This window comes from Lithobates pipiens, unplaced genomic scaffold (assembly GCF_037356315.1).
Source record: "Lithobates pipiens isolate NorthernLeopardFrog02 unplaced genomic scaffold, aLitPip1_a1.2 Scaffold_16, whole genome shotgun sequence".
Classification (NCBI taxonomy): domain Eukaryota; kingdom Metazoa; phylum Chordata; class Amphibia; order Anura; family Ranidae; genus Lithobates; species Lithobates pipiens.
Genome location: NW_027507748.1, coordinates 15,260,934 through 15,282,317, shown reverse-complemented (window position 1 = coordinate 15,282,317; position 21,384 = coordinate 15,260,934). Strand labels below are relative to the sequence as shown.

General features: G+C 45.9%; 1 protein-coding gene and 1 long non-coding RNA gene across 10 annotated transcripts in view; both read right to left on the bottom strand.

The window, feature by feature from the left end:
* STXBP5L (syntaxin binding protein 5L) overlaps nt 1-21,384 on the bottom strand; it is a 508,429-nt gene that overhangs the window by 34,476 nt on the left and 452,569 nt on the right. For 4 of the 8 annotated variants that reach the window (XM_077479605.1, XM_077479606.1, XM_077479607.1 and 1 more), the window contains one exon: nt 3,822-3,929. The exons of the other annotated variants lie outside the window; for them this stretch is intronic. In XM_077479605.1, the coding sequence (XP_077335731.1) occupies nt 3,822-3,929 (108 nt within the window). The remainder of the gene's footprint in view (nt 1-3,821; nt 3,930-21,384) is intronic. 8 annotated transcript variants of the gene reach the window in all.
* On the bottom strand, nt 3,936-8,327 carry LOC143981620 (uncharacterized). 2 transcript variants are annotated; one of them, XR_013274329.1, is made up of 3 exons: nt 8,036-8,327; nt 7,410-7,540; nt 3,936-6,569 (listed from the first exon to the last, which is right to left on the bottom strand). It is a non-coding gene; the product is annotated as an uncharacterized LOC143981620 (long non-coding RNA). The 2 variants fall into 2 exon arrangements; XR_013274330.1 differs by having other exon boundaries at nt 8,193-8,314.

The window sequence follows — 21,384 nt, the reverse complement described above, 5'->3', positions numbered from 1 at the left end:
CAACAGTAAAATATGGTGGTGGTAGTGTGATGGTCTGGGGCTGTTTTGCTGCTTCAGGACCTGGAAGACTTGCCGTGATAAAAGGAACTATGAATTCTGCTGTCTACCAAGAGATCCTGAAGGAGAATGTCCGACCATCTGTTCGTGTACTCAAGCTGAAACGAACTTGGGTTCTGCAGCAGGACAATGATCCTAAACACACCAGCAAGTCCACCACCGAATGGCTGAAGAAAAACAAAATGAAGACTTTGGAGTGGCCTAGCCAAAGTCCTGACCTGAATCCTATTGAGATGTTGTGGTATGACCTTAAAAAGGCCGTTCATGCTCGAAAACCCTCTAATGTAACTGAATTAGGACAATTCTGCAAAGATGAGTGGGCCAAAATTCCTCCAGGACGCTGTAAAAGCCTCATTGCACGTTATCGCAAACGCTTGGTTGCAGTTGTTGCTGCTAAGGGTGGCCCAACCAGTTATTAGGTTTAGGGGGCAATCACTTTTTCACACAGGGCCATGATGGTTTGGATTTTTTTTCACCTTTAATAATAAACACCTTCATTTACAAATTGCATTTTGTGTTTACTTGTGTTTTCCTTGACTATTGTTTAAATTGGTTTGATGTTCCGAAACACTTAAGTGTGACAAACATGCAAAGGAAAAGGAAATGAGGAATGGGGGCAAACACTTTTTCACACCACTGTACCTCCTGTTGTGCTCAGTGGGCACTACCGCCTGCTGAATGCGATCCATTCAAGTGAATGGGGCTTTGCTGCAACTGCCTTGCAACCACGCCAGATGCACACAGTGGTAGTGCAGTAGTTCAGCATTTAGGGTGTTATAACAGATGGTGAGAAGACACCGTAGTCTTTATGGTTCCATTTTTCATGCCTCTTCCCTGCTGCTGTCTCCTCCTAGTCCCTGGGTTTTTTTTCTTCAGGGACTGCGCCAAACGCGTCGGGACCCTTCGGGGGAAGACCGCACCATATCAAGATACCTCTCAACTCAACTCAACAATACAACACCTCCTCACCGCCTGTCAAATGCTATCAACAGCAAGGAGTTGAGAGAGAATAAAAAAACTCTGGACAGCCGCACTCCAAAAATAATCTGTTTACTTGTGCCTTTTATTGTAGAATAAAAATCACACATCAGGATCCATAGCAAAAGTGATACAGAACCAAATTCTGACACGTTTCACACTGGAATCAGTGCTTACTCATAGGACTAGCTATGAGTAAGCACTGATTCCAGCGTGAAACGCGTCAGCTTTGTTCTGTATCACTTTTGCTGTGGATCGTGTTATGTGATTTTTATTCTACAATAAAAGGCACAAGAAAACAGATTATTTTCAGAGTGCGGCTGTCCAGAGTTTTTTCATTCTCTCTCACCTGTGCATGCATTAGCCAGCACCTGGGGCTCCTTGTCTGGAAGAGAAGTGATTATCTTGGTGGATCGACTTGGGTGCGGTGGTTTCTTTTTCTCCCAACAGCAAGGAGTTGTCACTGCTGGTGTCCCAAAGTGATATAAAAGTCAGAAAGTGTCTCAGCCAACTACCCTCCATTATAACTGAAGTATGACGTTGAGTGAGCAAAATCTGTCTATAACAACATTCCCACTTGCGCCTGTCATTTTCATCACTATAATGTATATGATTCCTAAAGGATTCCTTAAATGTAGGTATTGTACAAGATTTGCTTTGTCTGAAGTTTACTTGTTAATGGCAGTCCAACAAATCCCATTCCAATGGGCTTGACTTCTTGAACAAATCCCAAGGCTAATGCCATAGAAAAGTTCATGAAGAAGGGTTAACTGTTCATTCATCTTCTACCTAACATCATTATACACTCTATGACCAAACTTTTGTAGAAACCTGACCAGAACACTAATTATTCAGCCAAACTTGTGGCAACAGTTTGGTGAGGTCTCTTTTCTTTTTCAGCATGATTGTACCCCTGGGCACAAAGCCAGCTCCAAAATGACATGGCTTGACCAGTTTGCTGTGAAGGAACTCAAGTGGTCTGCACAAAGCCGTGGCTTCACCCCAAACCAACACTTTTGTACCTTTGGGATGAATTAAAACACCAATTGTGGGCAAGGTCTACTTATCTGTAAGCCCTTGTACACACGGTCGGAGATTCCGACGGAATGTGTCCTATCGGACCGTTTTGTCGGATATTCTGACTGTGTGTGGTCTGCATCGGACTGTTTCCGTCGGAATATCCTACGGACCAACTTTTCCAACTTGCCGGTAAAATTTTCCAACAAAATGCTCCGATCGGACATACTCCGATCATGTGTAGCCTACTCCGACGGACAAAGTGCCACGCATGCTCAGATCAAATTCCTAGACCAAAGCTATTGGCTACTAGAATGAACGTAGTCCCGCCGTAACGAAATAACGTCATCACGTTATGTACAATCTGATTTTCCAACAACTTTGTCCGACCGTGTGTATGCAACATCACTTCCGGACCCCTTCCGGAATTAATCCATTGGAATTACTCTGACGGATTTGGTTGTCGGAATCTCCGACCGTGTGTACAAGGGCTAAGAGTCCAGGGCTTACTACGCATGCACCAATGGCGTGTTGCCGCAAGAGGAAATCCGTGCCAACTGAGCATGCGCCAAAGACGCCTTAGTGTGCTAACCCGCACCTGCGGAGAAGACTTGATGGAAAGAGGCAGGAAAAAGCCCCAGGACGCGCACAGGAAGTGACTTCAACCTGATGGAAAAAAGGCAGGAAAATGCCCAGGAGGCACGCACAGGAAGTGACCGCAAACTTCCCTATATAAGCCCAGCCCGAACACTGCCAAATTTCTGGATTATCTTCAGTCCCCCCTTGTTCCTGTGCTAGTGTGTGATCTGTTTGAACGTGTTGTGACCTGGAAACCTATTTGACTACTCTTGCCATTGACCTCGGATTTGTACTTTAACCATTCTACTTGTTTGCCCCTTTTGTACGCAGCTGCCAGATTGGAACCGACCCCAGCTTGGATCTTGGCCATTCTTCCTCTGAATAACCCTTTTATACTTTGTTGCCCAACTGGACTTGACCTCGGCTCGGATCCCAGACTAAGGCTTGCACGGTGCTCCGCACCCCTGGCACCCGTGCCACTCGGTGTCCACCAAGTCTCTGTCTCCATCTCCAGAGGCTTCAAGGACCCGAGGTGCAAGGGAGGCCTCCCCACAACTTCGGTCTCACATTAAGTACCTGGCTCCCGTGACATTATCCAACATCAGTACCTGACCTGACCACTACTCTTTTGGCCGAATGGGCAAAAATCTCCCCAGACACGCTCCAAAATCTTTTGGAAAGACTTCCCAGAATAGTGGAGGCTGTTAAAGATACAAAAGGCTAGTGGGCAACTTCGTATTAATAGCCATAATTTTGGAATGGGATGTCCAACAAGAACTCATATAACTGTAATGGTCAGGTGTCCAAAATAGTTTTGCCATATAGTGTAATTGTGAATGGATTTGGCCTTGAATACCTGTGCTGTTGTTAATCTCCTTTACCAATACCCAAGTACAGTAACTACTTTAAAATCCCTTTTGTCTTTCTTAAACAGTCATCAAGTCATCTTTATAATACAGAAGACCAGGGAGTTGCCCAGCTAAGGTTTTGTGTAACATCACCGGGAAGAAGGAATAATGTCATGTTAGAAAAAAACGACAATACAACAGAGAAAGTCAAGGAAGTCTACAGGGAAAAAACTAAATACTACATCTTCTAGACACAACTACTTTGTACTGGAAGGAAAGAAAACACACACTACTAGCACGGAGCAAGGGGCATACTACTACTACTACTACTTGTGGTCTTACCTTTCTCTGGCCACGAGTTAGAAGAAGAATAGTGGTACTCGTCATTTGAGAACACACTGACTCCATGTAATTGATGAAGCATTGTCCGCCTGGATATGTAACCTACTGCTACAAGAGCCATGTACAGCAAAAGGACAGCAACAATTGAAGCAACAATTATTGGCACACAGATTTAAAAACAAAACTCACTATTACCTGCTACCTCTGAGATACAAAACATCAAATATAGAAAACAAAAAGCCTTCTGCACTTGTGATATTGCCGTGTCTTCCTCCTAGAATTATTGTCTTACCTCTACTAGAACCTTTATAAAACTAATTTCCAGTTATAAAAATTGTTCTTTCCCTCTCTTCCTACCCCTCCACCTCAAGAACCCTCCTCCCCCTGACTGTTCTATCCCTTTCCTCCTACCCATAAGAATAATGCCCCTTCTCCACCTGACCACTCCATCCCTCTCCTCCTACCCATAAGAATCTTCAAATTCCTCTTCTCATCCTGACTGTTCCATCCCTCTCCTCCTACACATAAGAACTTGCATTCCAATAAGAGATGGAGAAGAGTTCTTAAAGATGGGGAGAGAGATAGTGCAGTTAGTGCCGGTTCACACAGGGGCGACTTGTCAGGCGACTTAGCCGCCTGACAAGTCGCGTCCCATTCTGTGCAATGGAACCGTTCTAATAGGAGCGACTCAAGTCGCTCCGACTTAGAAAAAGGTTCCTGTACGACTTTTGGGGCGACTGGCATTGACTTCTATACAGAAGTCGTTTTGCAAGTCGCCGCAGTGGCGACTTACAGTCGCGTCCAGGTCGCGCTGTAAGTCATGCTGCCTCAGTGTGAACCGGACCTTAGGTGGATAAAACAAATAGAAGATTTCCTGTTTTGAGTCAGACGAAGAAGTCTTCACCTCACCGCTCAATCTTTCACTCTCTACCCATAAGAACTTGTATGCCCCATACACACTATCCGATTTTCTGCTGATTTTTTTCCTTCAGGTTTACCAAAACCATGTAGTGCAAGGGCCTGCCTGATTGCATACAAATTGAAGCTCCTAAGGTTTGACCTCATATTATATGGTTTTGGTAAATCTGAAGAAAAAACTCAGCAGAAAAACTGATAGTGTGTATGGGGCTTTAGATTTTCCCTCTCCACCTGTCAGCTCCATCCCTATCCTATATATAAGAATTCTTTCATTCATCTTCTCCTCTCGTTCTACCCAGGAGAAATCTTAAATTCTTTCTGCTCCATGCCTCTGCCCTACCCATAAGAACTCTTCCACTCTTCTTCTCCACTTGATTGCACAATCCTTCATCTCCAACCCATAAGAACGTATCCATTACCCTGTTTCGGCCATCTCTATATACCCATATAAACTCTTATATTCCGCTTCTCCACCTCCAACAATCTCCCCATACCCATAAGAACTCTTGCATACCTATTCTCCTGTCAGCTTCATCCCTGTCCTACTAATAGGATATCTTCCACTCCTCTTCTCCACCTGTCATCTCAATCCCTATCCTACATAAAAGAGCTATTCCATTCCTCTTCTCCACTTGACTGCTTCATTCCTTTCGTCCTATGCAAAATAATTCTTGCATTCCTGTTCTTCACCTGACTACGCTATCATTCTCCTTCTACCAAAGAGATTTCTTCCATTCATCTTCTTCACCTGGCTGTTCCATCATATCCATACCCTTTCCTCCTACCCATAAGAACTTCCAAACCAACATAGAGACGGAGAAGTCAGAATGGAAATTGAGAATGAAAGAGATTTTAAACACAGGAAGAGAGAAGGACAGGGCAGGCTCCACCTGTCAACTCAATTTCTATTGTACATATAAGTTCTACTCCATTCCTTTTCTCCATCTGACTGCTTCATCTCTGTTGTCCTATCCAAAAGAACTCTTCCATTCATCTTCCCTACTTCACTGTTCCATCCTACCCGTACCCTCTCCTCTAACCCATAAGAACTTCCATTGCAAAAGAGAGATGGAGAAGTCAGATGGAGAATGGAAGACTTCCTAAACACAGGGCGAGAGAGATGGACAGGACAGGCTCCACCTGTCAGCTCCATTTCTATCCTACATATAAGATCTGCTCCATTCCTCTTCTCTACCTGACTGCTTCCTCTCTCTTGTCCTGTCAAAAATAACTCATTCATCTTCTCTGCCTGCCTGCTCTTTCCCTCTCCTTCTACCCAGGAGAAATCTTCAATTCCTTTTTTCCAACTGACTGCTGCATGCCTCTGCCCTTTCCATAAGAACTCTTGCACTCCTCTTCTCCACTTGACTGCACCATCACTCACCTCCAACCCATAAGTACTTATCCTTTCCACTTCACCACCTGACTGTTCTGTCCATTTCCATATGCCCGAAGGAACTCTTCTATTCTCCTTTTCCACCTGACTGCTCCAAACATCTCCCTATACCCATAAGAACTCTTTCATTGTTCTACACCTGACTGCACCAACCATCTTTCTATACCCGTAAGGCATTCTTCTCCACCTGACTGCTCTAATCATCTCCCCATACCTATAAGAATTCTTCCATTCCTATCTACCTGACTGCTCCAACCATCTCCCTATACCCATAAGAACTCTTTCATTGTTCTCCACCTGACTGCTCCAACCATCTCCCTATACCCATAAGAACTCTTTCATTGTTCTCCACCTGACTGCTCCAACCATCTCCCTATACCCATAAGAACTCTTTCATTGTTCTCCACCTGACTGCTCCAACCATCTTTCTATACCTGTAAGCATTCTTCTCCACCTGAGTGCTCCAATCATCTCCCCATACCCATAAGAATTCTTCCATTCTTCTCCACCTGAGTGCTCCAATCATCTCCCCATACCCATAAGAATTCTTCCATTCTTCTCCACCTGAGTGCTCCAATCATCTCCCCATACCTATACAAATTCTTCTATTCCTATCTACCTGACTGCTCCAACCATCTCCCTATACCCATAAGAACTCTTTCATTGTTCTCCCCCTGACTGCTCCAACCATCTCCCTATACCTGTAAGATAAAGAGGAGAACAGGGGGGGCGGGACTTTATATAAAGTAATAGGTAACAATAAAGTTAGTTGGTGAATGTATAGGAATTTAATGGATTATGACAGTAATACATACATAAAATGCAGGTACAAAGGTATAACATTGATATCAAAAGATCAATATTTAAACTTATTAATAACATCAATAACTCCCATAGTAAATTTGCAATCAAATTCCAAATTTGCAAATGATTGCAAATTTACTATGGGAGTTATTGATGTTATTAATAAGTTTAAATATTGATCTTTTGATATCAATGTTATACCTTTGTACCTGCATTTTATGTATGTATTACTGTCATAATCAATTCAATTCCTATACATTCACCAACTAACTTTATTGTTACCTTTTACTTCATATAAAGTCGTCGCCCCCCCCCCCCCCGTTCTACTCTTTTTCTAATTAATTGGGATGGAAAGGCATGACCTCACCAGGTCATGGTTTCATTTAAAGTCCCTAGGGATGGAATTACATGACCTTACCAGGACATGGCTTTGTTAAAGTCCCTAAAAACCCTCAATTTTGTCCCTATACCCGTAAGGCATTCTTCTCCACCTGACTGCTCCAATCATCTCCCCATACCTATAAGAATTCTTCCATTCCTATCTACCTGACTGCTCCAACCAACTCCCTATACCCATAAGAACTCTTTCATTGTTCTCCCCCTGACTGCTCCAACCATCTCCCTATACCCATAAGGCCGCGTACACACGGGCGGACTGTTCGCCCAACTTTGTCCGCTGAACAGTGTTTCAGCGGACAGTCCGCTCGTGTGTGGGCTACAGCGGACTGTTTCAGCGGACAGTCTGACGAACAAAGTTTTTCGGAATTCCCGTTAGACAGTCCGCTGAAACTTGGTTTCGGCGGACAGTCCACTCGTGTGTAGGCTTGTTCGACAAACTAAGTTCCGCGCATGCTCAGAAAGGATTTACACGGCGAAGGTTGCATTGCAGTGTATTGGACGTCGAATTTCTCGTCCCGTCGTACGTGCCGTTCACGTCATCACGCAAGTTTTCGGCGGACTGTTCGTTCGTCGTGTGTGGTCAAGTCCGTTCATGCTAATTTTGAACGGACTGTTTGTCAAACTGTTTGACGAACCTAGTTGGGCGGACAGTCCGCCCGTGTTTACGCGGCCTAAGAACTCTTTCATTGTTCTCCACCTGACTGCTCCAACCATCTTTCTATACCTGTAAGCATTCTTCTCCACCCAACTGCTCCAATCATCTCCCCATACCTATAAGAATTCTTCCATTCTTTTCCACCTGAGTGCTCTAATCATCTCCCCATACCTATACAAATTCTTCTATTCCTATCTACCTGACTGCTCCAACCATCTCCCCATACCCATAAGAACTCTTTCATTGTTCTCCCCCTGACTGCTCCAACCATCTCCCTATACCTGTAAGATAAAGAGGAGAACAGGGGGGGCGGGACTTTATATAAAGTAAAAGGTAACAATAAAGTTATTTGGTGAATGTATAGGAATTTAATGGATTATCACAGTAATACATACATAAAATGCAGGTACAAAGGTATAACATTGATATCAAAAGATCAATATTTAAACTTATTAATAACATCAATAACTCCCATAGTAAATTTGCAATCAAATTCCAAATTTGCAAATGATTGCAAATTTACTATGGGAGTTATTGATGTTATTAATAAGTTTAAATATTGATCTTTTGATATCAATGTTATACCTTTGTACCTGCATTTTATGTATGTATTACTGTCATAATCAATTCAATTCCTATACATTCACCAACTAACTTTATTGTTACCTTTTACTTCATATAAAGTCGTCGCCCCCCCCCCCCCCCCCCCCGTTCTACTCTTTTTCTAATTAATTGGGATGGAAAGGCATGACCTCACCAGGTCATGGTTTCATTTAAAGTCCCTAGGGATGGAATTACATGACCTTACCAGGACATGGCTTTGTTAAAGTCCCTAAAAACCCTCAATTTTGTCCCTATACCCGTAAGGCATTCTTCTCCACCTGACTGCTCCAATCATCTCCCCATACCTATAAGCCCTTGTACACACGGGTCGGACATTCTGACAACCAAATCTGTTGGATTTTATCCGAAACTGTTGCATACACACAGTCGGACAAAGTTGTCAGAAAATCAGATCGTACTTAACGTGATGACGTTATTTCGTTAGGACGGGACTACGTTCAGGCTAGCAGCCAATAGCTTTGGTCTAGGAATTTGATCTGAGCATGCGTGGCACTTTGTCCAAACGGAACTCTCTACACACGATCATGTTGTCGAGTCATGTTGTCGGAAAAATGTTATAGCCCAGCTGGAAAACTTGGTCCGTCGGAGTATCAGTCTGATGGAGCCCACACACTGTCGGATTATCCGACAACACGGTCCTATCGGACATTGTTCATCGGAAATGTCTGACCGTGTGTACAAGGGCTAATGCCCCGTACACACGAGCGGACTTTTCAACATCCAAAGTCTGACGGAATGATTCCGGCAGACTATTCGATCGTGTGTGGGCTGCAACGGACTTTTGATTTGCAAAAGTCTGACAGACTTTAGAAATGGAACATGCTTCAAATTTTTCCGCCAGAACTCTGCCGGACCCAGTTCCTACCGAAAACTCCGCTCGTGTGTATGCTATTCCGACGGACTAAAACCGACGCTAGGGCAGCTATTGGCTACTGGCTATGAACTTCCTTATTCGAGTCCAGTCGTACGTCATCACGTTCGAATCCGTCGGAGTTTGGTGTGATTGTGTGTGGCCAAGTCCGTTCATTCGGAAAGTCCGTCAGAACTCTGTCGGAACTCCATCAGAACTCAGTCGAAAGTCTGTCAGACTTAATCCCTCGAAAAGTCCGCTCGTGTGTACGTGGCATTAAGAATTCTTCCATTCCTCTCCACCTGACTGCTCCATTGCTTTTTTTCTACCCAAAAAACTCTTCCATTCTTCTCCATCTGACTACTCCGTCCTTCTTCTCCTAATCATAAGAAATCTTCCATTCCACTTCCTCACCCTGACGGCTCCATCACTCTACACTACCCATAAGAACTCTTCCATTCCTCCATCTACACTGGCTGCCTCCATCTCTCTTCCATTACTATAAACACTGAATATATGTTCTGTATGTGATGTCCAGGGATGGGGGTACTTCCTGCTTAATGTGTGCAGCTGTGTGTCGGGAGACATGTAAAAGGCGCTACACAGGGATCTTACATGTGCTACCAGTCTGCTTATCACTTTGATCGAACTTTAGCTAACCACTCCTAAATTGCAGGATTTAACCTTAACCTATTGTACTAATGGTTGATAAATGCTGTGTGATTTGTAGGAAGGGAGATCTATGTCCTTCTAAGGCCGCGTACACACGGGCGGACTGTTCGCCCAACTTTGTCCGCTGAACAGTGTTTGGGCGGACAGTCCGCTCGTGTGTGGGCTTTCAGCGGACAGTTTCAGCGGACAGTTTGACGAACAAGGTTTTTCGGAATTTCCGAAAAACTGTCCGCTGAAACCTTGTTTCAGCGAACAGTCCCCTCGTGTGTAGGCTTGTTCGTCAAACTAAGTTCCGCGCATGCTCAGAAAGGATTTACACGCCGAAAGTTATAATGCAGTGTATAGGACGTCGTATTTTTCGTCCCGTCGTACGTGCCGTTCACGTCATCGCGCACGGTTTCAGCAAACTGTTCGTCCGTCGTGTGTGGCCATGTCCGTCCATGCTAATTTTGAGCGGACTGTTTGCCGAAACTGTTTGACGGACAAAGTTGGGCGAACAGTCCCCGCGTGTGTACGCGGCCTAAGGATGCAGAATTTTGGTGTCAAAGGACTGCTATAGGGGACCAATAATTATGGTCCATATAAAACTAGATTTGATCTAAGACTGCCTTGTCTACAGGGTGACAACTCCATTGTGAATGAACATTAATGTCACCCTTTAACTTAAGGGAAAATTAGTGTATCTACTGGCAGAATCAACAGGTGGTAAAACCAAGTTACGGGGGGACTTCAAGTAAACTGCTGTGTTAGACTGCAGCATATGTGTCATTTTTACTTAGTTTTATTGCAATCAGTAGTTTTGGGGTGTTCTGTGGGTTAAATAGGGGGGGGGGTATGCGGATGAGGGATGCAAACTGCAGTTATCTGTTGGGGGACACAGGTGGACCCTGCTGACTTGGGTAACTAATGGGTTGGGAGGGTGCACATGTGCAATAGGATCTGGCCATAGTGATGGATGGGTGTTAGGGTGGCCCATGGACAAATGAGGCAGCTGGACAAAAACGGGCACAAGTCCAGCACCCTCGGCCTAAACTCTCTTCAATTCTTTTTTATACATGTCTCTGAATTGGGAGATTGGAGACCGAGGGTTGCCAGTGTTCCTTATCACAACGGAGAACAAGAGCAATCAGAAATTTGATTTTCTAACCTGTCCAAACCAAGATGATGTGTTGTACTTTGATTAGCTCTGAAAAAGGGGGCACGTCCCCTGAAACGCGTCAGCCTTCAAACTGTGTGAAAAACAATGCCAAATTGTTGGTGTTAGTGGGAGGAACTGTGCCCCATCCTTTGTTGTCATTGGGAGGAATTGCGCCCCATCGTTGGTGTCAATGGGAAGAATTGTACCCCATCATTGCTGTCATTGGGCACCACTGTTGGTGTCATTGGTTGAAATTGTGCCCCACCATTGGTGTCAGTGGGAGGAATTGTGCCTCATTGTTGGTATCGTTGGTTGCAATTGTGCCACATCACTGGTATCAGTGGGAGGAATAGTGTCCCATCATTGGTATCAGTGGGAGGAATAGTGTCCCATCATTGGTATCAGTGGGAGGAATAGTGCCCCATCATTGGTATCAGTGGGAGGAATAGTGTCCCATCATTGGTATCAGTGGGAGGAATAGTGTCCCATCATTGGTATCAGTGGGAGGAATAGTGTCCCATCATTGGTATCAGTGGGAGGAATAGTGCCCCATCATTGGTATCAGTGGGAGGAATAGTGCCCCATCATTGGTGTTGGTGGGAGAAATAGTGCCCCATCATTGGTATCAGTGGGAGGAATAGTGCCCCATCATTGATATCAGTGGGAGGAACAGTGTCCCATCATTAGTATCAGTGGGAGGAATAGTGCCACATCATTGGTGTCAGTGGGAGGAATAGTGCCACATCATTGGTGTCAGTGAGAGGAATAGTGCCCCATCATTGGTGTCAGTGAGAGGAATAGTGCCCCATCATTGTTGTCAGTGGGAGGAATAGTGCCCCATCATTGGTATCAGTGGGAGGAATAGTGCCCCATCATTGGTGTCAGTGGGAGGAATAATGCCCCATCATTGGTGTTAGTGGGAGGAATAGTGCTCCATCATTGGTGTCAGTGGGAGGAAAGGTGCCCCATCATTGGTGTTAGTGGGAGGAATAGTGCTCCATCATTGGTGTCAGTGGGAGGAATAGTGCCCCATCATTGGTGTCAGTGGGAGGAATAGTGCCCCATCATTGTTGTCAGTGGGAGGAATAATGCCCCATTATTGGTATCAGTGGGAGGAATAATGCCCCATCATTGGTGTTAGTGGGAGGAATTGTGCCCCCTCATTGGTGTCAGTGGGAGGAATTGTGCCCCATCATTGGTGTTAGTGGGAGGAATTGTGCCCCATCATTGGTGTCAGTGGGAGGAATAGTGCTCCATCATTGGTGTCAGTGGGAGGAATTGTGCCCCATCATTATTGTCATTGGGCCCCACTCTTGGTGTCAGTGTAGGGAATTATAATTCATTGTTGGTGTCAGTGTAGGGAATTATAATTCATTGTTGGTGTCAGTGTAGGGAATTATAATTCATTGTTGGTGTCAGTGGATGAAAAGGTTCCCCAAAGCAAACAAAGGGCCGCAGTTTGAAAACCACCAGGCATTTGCGCCCTGCTGTGTGTTTTTGCCAGTGTTCCTTGTCACCACAGAGAACAAGAGTAATCAGAACCGTGTTTTTCTAACCCATCCAATCAATCGTTCTCCCCGAGAATGGCAGGCTGCAGGTGTCTGGTTCACCCGCAGACACCACCTTATCGGTAGACTGTCACTAATGCCTACGGCCGGCTTAGCACCGTCTCGCTCTGCCGCAGCCCTAACAAGATGGAAATGTCATTTGGGAATAATGCATTTATAAATCATCCCGTGTCGTAGCCATTCCGGTCTAACGTTCCGGGGGCATTTAGGTGAAAACAGAACACAATAGGATCTGTATCTGCCGTCACTCGGCGTGCCTGGGCACCGCATGTCTGCTATGAATGGGATTAGGAAGTTGTGTTTTGGCAGATTCCGGGGTGTCGGTGCACGGATCTCCGGATCAGGCCTATAAATCTGTTTAATCTGATTAGTTCTGGCCTGTGAGGTCTGCGTCAGCTGTAAATGGACATCTGCTTCTCAGACGGTGAATGAGAACACAAATCCACAAAGTCCCCAGTGGCCAGGAAAAGGGCCTCGGACTGCTCTGTTGCATTGCCAACCGCCAAGGTGCATTATGGGGGGGGGGGGGACAGCACGGTGGTTGGCGGGTTTAGGACTGCTGTCCGTAAATGCTAAGGGTTACATTTATTCATTTTGGAATCAGGGTTCCTACAATGTAGATCCTACATCCTTCTTCCACTTCCATCCAAAACCAAACCGGCACAGGAAACGGCCAGTCGGCTAATTTCAGTGTTTGGTAGAAATGAACGAAATGTCACTTGTGACAGTTCAATAAAGTTCTAAAGAAAAAAAAAAAAAAAGTGTGATGTACGGTAGAGCTGCACGATTCTGGGAAAAATGAGAATCGCGATTCTTTTGCTTAGAATGAAGATCACGATTCTCTCACGATTCTCAAAAAACTGTTTTATTTGAAAAATTTACAGGCAGGGTATCGCTGAGTATTGCAGGGTATTGCAGAGTATTGACAGGGTATTGCAGAGTATTGCAGAGTATTGGCAGGGTATTGCTAGAGTATTGGCAGGGTATTGCAGAGTATTGCAGAGTATTGGCAGGGTATTGCAGAGTATTGGCAGAGTATTGGCAGGGTATTGCAGAGTATTAGCAGGGTATTGCTAGAGTATTGGCAGGGTATTGGCAGGGTATTGGCAGAGTATTGCTAGAGTATTGGCAGGGTATTGCAGAGTATTGGCGGGGTATTGCAGAGTATTGCTAGAGTATTGGCAGGGTATTGCTAGAGTATTGGCAGGGTATTGCAGAGTATTGGCAGGGTATTGCAGAGTATTGGCAGGGTATTGCTAGAGTATTAGCAGGGTATTGCTAGAGTATTGGCAGGGTATTGGCAGGGTATTGCTAGAGTACTGGCAGGGTATTGCAGAGTATTGGCAGGGTATTGCAGAGTATTGCTAGAGTATTGGCAGGGTATTGCTAGAGTATTGGCAGAGTATTGGCAGGGTATTGCAGAGTATTGGCAGGGTATTGCAGAGTATTGGCAGGGTATTGCAGAGTATTGCTAGAGTATTGACAGGGTATTGCTAGAGTATTGGCAGGGTATTGCTAGAGTATTAGCAGGGTATTGCTAGAGTATTGGCAGGGTATTGGCAGGGTATTGCAGAGTATTGCTAGAGTATTGGCAGGGTATTGCAGAGTATTGGCAGGGTATTTCTAGAGTATTGGCAGGGTATTGCAGAGTATTGGCAGGGTATTGCAGAGTATTGGCAGGGTATTGCAGAGTATTGGCAGGGTATTGCTAGAGTATTGGCAGGGTATTGCAGAGTATTGGCAGGGTATTGCTAGAGTATTGGCAGGGTATTGCAGAATATTGGCAGGGTATTGCAGAGTATTGGCAGGGTATTGCAGAGTATTGGCAGGGTATTGCTAGAGTATTGGCAGAGTATTGGCAGGGTATTGGCAGGGTATTGCTAGAGTATTAGCAGGGTATTGCTAGAGTATTGGCAGGGTATTGCAGAGTATTGGCAGGGTATTGCTAGAGTATTGGCAGGGTATTGCTAGAGTATTGGCAGGGTATTGCTAGAGTATTGGCAGGGTATTGCTAGAGTATTGGCAGGGTATTGCAGGGTATTGCAGAGTATTGGCAGGGTATTGCTAGAGTATTGGCAGGGTATTGCAGAGTATTGGCAGGGTATTGCTAGGGTATTGGCAGGGTATTGCTAGGGTATTGGCAGGGTAAGGGGGGATGGCTGCTTCCATCTCTGGATCTCTCCCCTCCACTGTACAGATTAGTACAGAGGGGGAGAGAGGAACCGGCGTCATGACATGACGCCAGTTTGTTTACAAGTGATCACTCCGTCGGAGCTATCACAGTGTAAACAGCGTGCTGTTTCCCGGCCACTGTACCCGCCCACAACCAGGCAGCGGCACGCCACATTGCACGCTCCAATGACTGACGTCAGTTCCGATGGCTGACGTCAGTTCCGATATCCGCCATTTGCGTTCTAAGCTGGTTACGTGGAACCGGCGGCAAAAACCGAAAATCGCGGGTCACCCAGAACTTAGATCGCGCGGGGGGGTGAATCGAGATCGCAATCGCTTTTCGCGATTAATCGCACACCTCTAATGTAAGGGGGTCGGCACTGTTTCCTCCCATCGTACACGAGGGGGGGGGGGGGGCGTGCGATCAGGATGCTGGTGTGACCAAGTCCCCCATGGAGCGGTAATAACCTGACAGGGGTTCTACTCTATCCAAAATGACAATAAAAGTATTGGGCCCGGAAGAGCCTCGCCATTGTTTTTGATGCCCGTTTGATGCAAGAGATTTTGGAAGTGGATTTTTGATTTTTATAAATCTTTCTTATAGTACATGAGTAGTTTTTTGTTTTTTTCTTTCATTGAGCCTGGTGGATATTTTAGCTGCCCCAGAAAAGCTGCGTTTTGGAGACGTCATTAAGGACGCCAAAGAGACCTGGTATTCCCAACACCAGAAATAGGAGTGTTTGACCCCCAGACTGAAAGGCCGAGGGTCCGTTTTCTCTGGTGGAATGGGGGGTTATGAGAGGGGAGTGGGGCGCACTGCACGGCATGTTTACTTGAAGGACTTCAGCACTTTTTCTAAAGATTTTGGAGCAATATTTTATTTCACGTGATTTCCCTGTCAGACGCTGTAATCTATTTTGGACTGTAAAGCGCTTTGTATCATTTATATCTGATTTACGAGTCACTGAGCTCTTTGTGGACAGCAGCTGCAGGGTTTTGAATTTATTCATTTTTTTTACATAGTGTGAGTACTAATATATATTTTCTACTGATTTATAGTGAGATTCTAATTGGTAAATCTGATGCATGGGGGCACTATGATGGGGAAATCTGATGTATGGGGGCACTATGATGGGGAAATCTGATGTATGGGGGCACTATGATGGGGAAATCTGATGTATGGGGGCACTATGATGGGGGATTCTGATGTATGTGGGCACTATGATGGGGGATTCTGATGTATGTGGGCAAACTGATGGGGGAATCTGATGTATGGGGGCACTCTGATGGGGGAATCTGATGTACGTGGGCACTCTGATGGGGGATTCTGATGTATGTGGGCACTCTGATGTATGGGGGCACTCTGATGGGGGAATCTGATGTATGTGGGCACTCTGATGGGGGAATCTGATGTATGTGGGCACTCTGATGGGGGAATCTGATGTATGTGGGCACTCTGATGTATGGGGGCACTCTGATGGGGGAATCTGATGTATGTGGGCACTCTGATGGGGGAATCTGATGTATGTGGGCACTCTGATGGGGGAATCTGATGTATGTGGGCACTCTGATGGGGGAATCTGATGTATGGGGGCACTATGATGGGGAAATCTGATGTATGGGGGCACTATGATGGGGAAATCTGATGTATGGGGGCACTATGATGGGGAATTCTGATGTATGGGGGCACTATGATGGGGGATTCTGATGTATGTGGGCGCTCTGTTGGGGGAATCTGATGTATGGGGGCACTATGATGGGGAAATCTGATGTATGTGGGCACTCTGATGGGGGAATCTGATGTATGGGGGCACTATGATGGGGAAATCTGATGTATGGGGGCACTATGATGGGGAAATCTGATGTATGTGGGCGCTCAGTTGGGGGAATCTGATGTATGGGGGCACTATGATGGGGAAATCTGATGTATGGGGGCACTATGATGGGGAAATCTGATGTATGGGGGGGCTGTAATCTATTTTGGACTGTAAAGCGCTTTGTATCATTTATATCTGATTTACGAGTCACTGAGCTCTTTGTGGACAGCAGCTGCAGGGTTTTGAATTTATTCATTTTTTTTACATAGTGTGAGTACTAATATATATTTTCTACTGATTTATAGTGAGATTCTAATTGGTAAATCTGATGCATGGGGGCACTATGATGGGGAAATCTGATGTATGGGGGCACTATGATGGGGAAATCTGATGTATGGGGGCACTATGATGGGGAAATCTGATGTATGGGGGCACTATGATGGGGAAATCTGATGTATGGGGGCACTATGATGGGGGATTCTGATGTATGTGGGCACTATGATGGGGGATTCTGATGTATGTGGGCAAACTGATGGGGGAATCTGATGTATGGGGGCACTCTGATGGGGGAATCTGATGTACGTGGGCACTCTGATGGGGGATTCTGATGTATGTGGGCACTCTGATGTATGGGGGCACTCTGATGGGGGAATCTGATGTATGTGGGCACTCTGATGGGGGAATCTGATGTATGTGGGCACTCTGATGGGGGAATCTGATGTATGTGGGCACTCTGATGGGGGAATCTGATGTATGTGGGCACTCTGATGTATGGGGGCACTCTGATGGGGGAATCTGATGTATGTGGGCACTCTGATGGGGGAATCTGATGTATGTGGGCACTCTGATGGGGGAATCTGATGTATGTGGGCACTCTGATGGGGGAATCTGATGTATGGGGGCACTATGATGGGGAAATCTGATGTATGGGGGCACTATGATGGGGAAATCTGATGTATGGGGGCACTATGATGGGGAAATCTGATGTATGGGGGCACTATGATGGGGGATTCTGATGTATGTGGGTGCTCTGTTGGGGGAATCTGATGTATGGGGGCACTATGATGGGGAAATCTGATGTATGTGGGCACTCTGATGGGGGAATCTGATGTATGGGGGCACTATGATGGGGAAATCTGATGTATGGGGGCACTATGATGGGGAAATCTGATGTATGGGGGCACTATGATGGGGAAATCTGATGTATGGGGGCACTATGATGGGGGATTCTGATGTATGTGGGCGCTCAGTTGGGGGAATCTGATGTATGGGGGCACTATGATGGGGAAATCTGATGTATGGGGGCACTATGATGGGGAAATCTGATGTATGGGGGGGCTGTAATCTATTTTGGACTGTAAAGCGCTTTGTATCATTTATATCTGATTTACGAGTCACTGAGCTCTTTGTGGACAGCAGCTGCAGGGTTTTGAATTTATTCATTTTTTTTACATAGTGTGAGTACTAATATATATTTTCTACTGATTTATAGTGAGATTCTAATTGGTAAATCTGATGCATGGGGGCACTATGATGGGGAAATCTGATGTATGGGGGCACTATGATGGGGAAATCTGATGTATGGGGGCACTATGATGGGGGATTCTGATGTATGTGGGCACTATGATGGGGGATTCTGATGTATGTGGGCAAACTGATGGGGGAATCTGATGTATGGGGGCACTCTGATGGGGGAATCTGATGTACGTGGGCACTCTGATGGGGGATTCTGATGTATGTGGGCACTCTGATGTATGGGGGCACTCTGATGGGGGAATCTGATGTATGTGGGCACTCTGATGGGGGAATCTGATGTATGTGGGCACTCTGATGGGGGAATCTGATGTATGTGGGCACTCTGATGGGGGAATCTGATGTATGGGGGCACTATGATGGGGAAATCTGATGTATGGGGGCACTATGATGGGGAAATCTGATGTATGGGGGCACTATGATGGGGAAATCTGATGTATGGGGGCACTATGATGGGGGATTCTGATGTATGTGGGCGCTCTGTTGGGGGAATCTGATGTATGGGGGCACTATGATGGGGAAATCTGATGTATGTGGGCACTCTGATGGGGGAATCTGATGTATGGGGGCACTATGATGGGGAAATCTGATGTATGGGGGCACTATGATGGGGAAATCTGATGTATGGGGGCACTATGATGGGGAAATCTGATGTATGGGGGCACTATGATGGGGAAATCTGATGTATGGGGGCACTATGATGGGGGATTCTGATGTATGTGGGCGCTCTGTTGGGGGAATCTGATGTATGGGGGCACTATGATGGGGAAATCTGATGTATGGGGGCACTATGATGGGGAAATCTGATGTATGGGGGCACTATGATGGGGGATTCTGATGTATGTGGGCACTCTGATGGGGGAATCTGATGTATGGGGGCACTATGATGGGGAAATCTGATGTATGGGGGCACTATGATGGGGAAATCTGATGTATGGGGGCACTATGATGGGGGATTCTGATGTATGTGGGCGCTCAGTTGGGGGAATCTGATGTATGGGGGCACTATGATGGGGAAATCTGATGTATGGGGGCACTATGATGGGGAAATCTGATGTATGGGGGGGCTGTAATCTATTTTGGACTGTAAAGCGCTTTGTATCATTTATATCTGATTTACGAGTCACTGAGCTCTTTGTGGACAGCAGCTGCAGGGTTTTGAATTTATTCATTTTTTTTACATAGTGTGAGTACTAATATATATTTTCTACTGATTTATAGTGAGATTCTAATTGGTAAATCTGATGCATGGGGGCACTATGATGGGGAAATCTGATGTATGGGGGCACTATGATGGGGAAATCTGATGTATGGGGGCACTATGATGGGGAAATCTGATGTATGGGGGCACTATGATGGGGGATTCTGATGTATGTGGGCACTATGATGGGGGATTCTGATGTATGTGGGCAAACTGATGGGGGAATCTGATGTATGGGGGCACTCTGATGGGGGAATCTGATGTACGTGGGCACTCTGATGGGGGATTCTGATGTATGTGGGCACTCTGATGTATGGGGGCACTCTGATGGGGGAATCTGATGTATGTGGGCACTCTGATGGGGGAATCTGATGTATGTGGGCACTCTGATGGGGGAATCTGATGTATGTGGGCACTCTGATGGGGGAATCTGATGTATGGGGGCACTATGATGGGGGAATCTGATGTATGGGGGCACTATGATGGGGAAATCTGATGTATGGGGGCACTATGATGGGGAAATCTGATGTATGGGGGCACTATGATGGGGGATTCTGATGTATGTGGGCGCTCTGTTGGGGGAATCTGATGTATGGGGGCACTATGATGGGGAAATCTGATGTATGGGGGCACTATGATGGGGAAATCTGATGTATGGGGGCACTATGATGGGGAAATCTGATGTATGGGGGCACTATGATGGGGAAATCTGATGTATGGGGGCACTATGATGGGGGATTCTGATGTATGTGGGCGCTCTGTTGGGGGAATCTGATGTATGGGGGCACTATGATGGGGAAATCTGATGTATGGGGGCACTATGATGGGGAAATCTGATGTATGGGGGCACTATGATGGGGGATTCTGATGTATGTGGGCACTCTGATGGGGGAATCTGATGTATGGGGGCACTATGATGGGGAAATCTGATGTATGGGGGCACTATGATGGGGAAATCTGATGTATGGGGGCACTATGATGGGGGATTCTGATGTATGTGGGCGCTCAGTTGGGGGAATCTGATGTATGGGGGCACTATGATGGGGAAATCTGATGTATGGGGGCACTATGATGGGGAAATCTGATGTATGGGGGGGGCTGTAATCTATTTTGGACTGTAAAGCGCTTTGTATCATTTATATCTGATTTACGAGTCACTGAGCTCTTTGTGGACAGCAGCTGCAGGGTTTTGAATTTATTCATTTTTTTTACATAGTGTGAGTACTAATATATATTTTCTACTGATTTATAGTGAGATTCTAATTGGTAAATCTGATGCATGGGGGCACTATGATGGGGAAATCTGATGTATGGGGGCACTATGATGGGGAAATCTGATGTATGGGGGCACTATGATGGGGGATTCTGATGTATGTTGGCACTATGATGGGGGATTCTGATGTATGTGGGCAAACTGATGGGGGAATCTGATGTATGGGGGGAATCTGATGTATGGGGGCACTCTGATGGGGGAATCTGATGTACGTGGGCACTCTGATGGGGGATTCTGATGTATGTGGGCACTCTGATGTAGGGGGCACTCTGATGGGGGAATCTGATGTATGTGGGCACTCTGATGGGGGAATCTGATGTATGTGGGCACTCTGATGGGGGAATCTGATGTATGGGGGCACTATGATGGGGAAATCTGATGTATGGGGGCACTATGATGGGGAAATCTGATGTATGGGGGCACTATGATGGGGAAATCTGATGTATGGGGACACTATGATGGGGGATTCTGATGTATGTGGGCGCTCTGTTGGGGGAATCTGATGTATGGGGGCACTATGATGGGGAAATCTGATGTATGTGG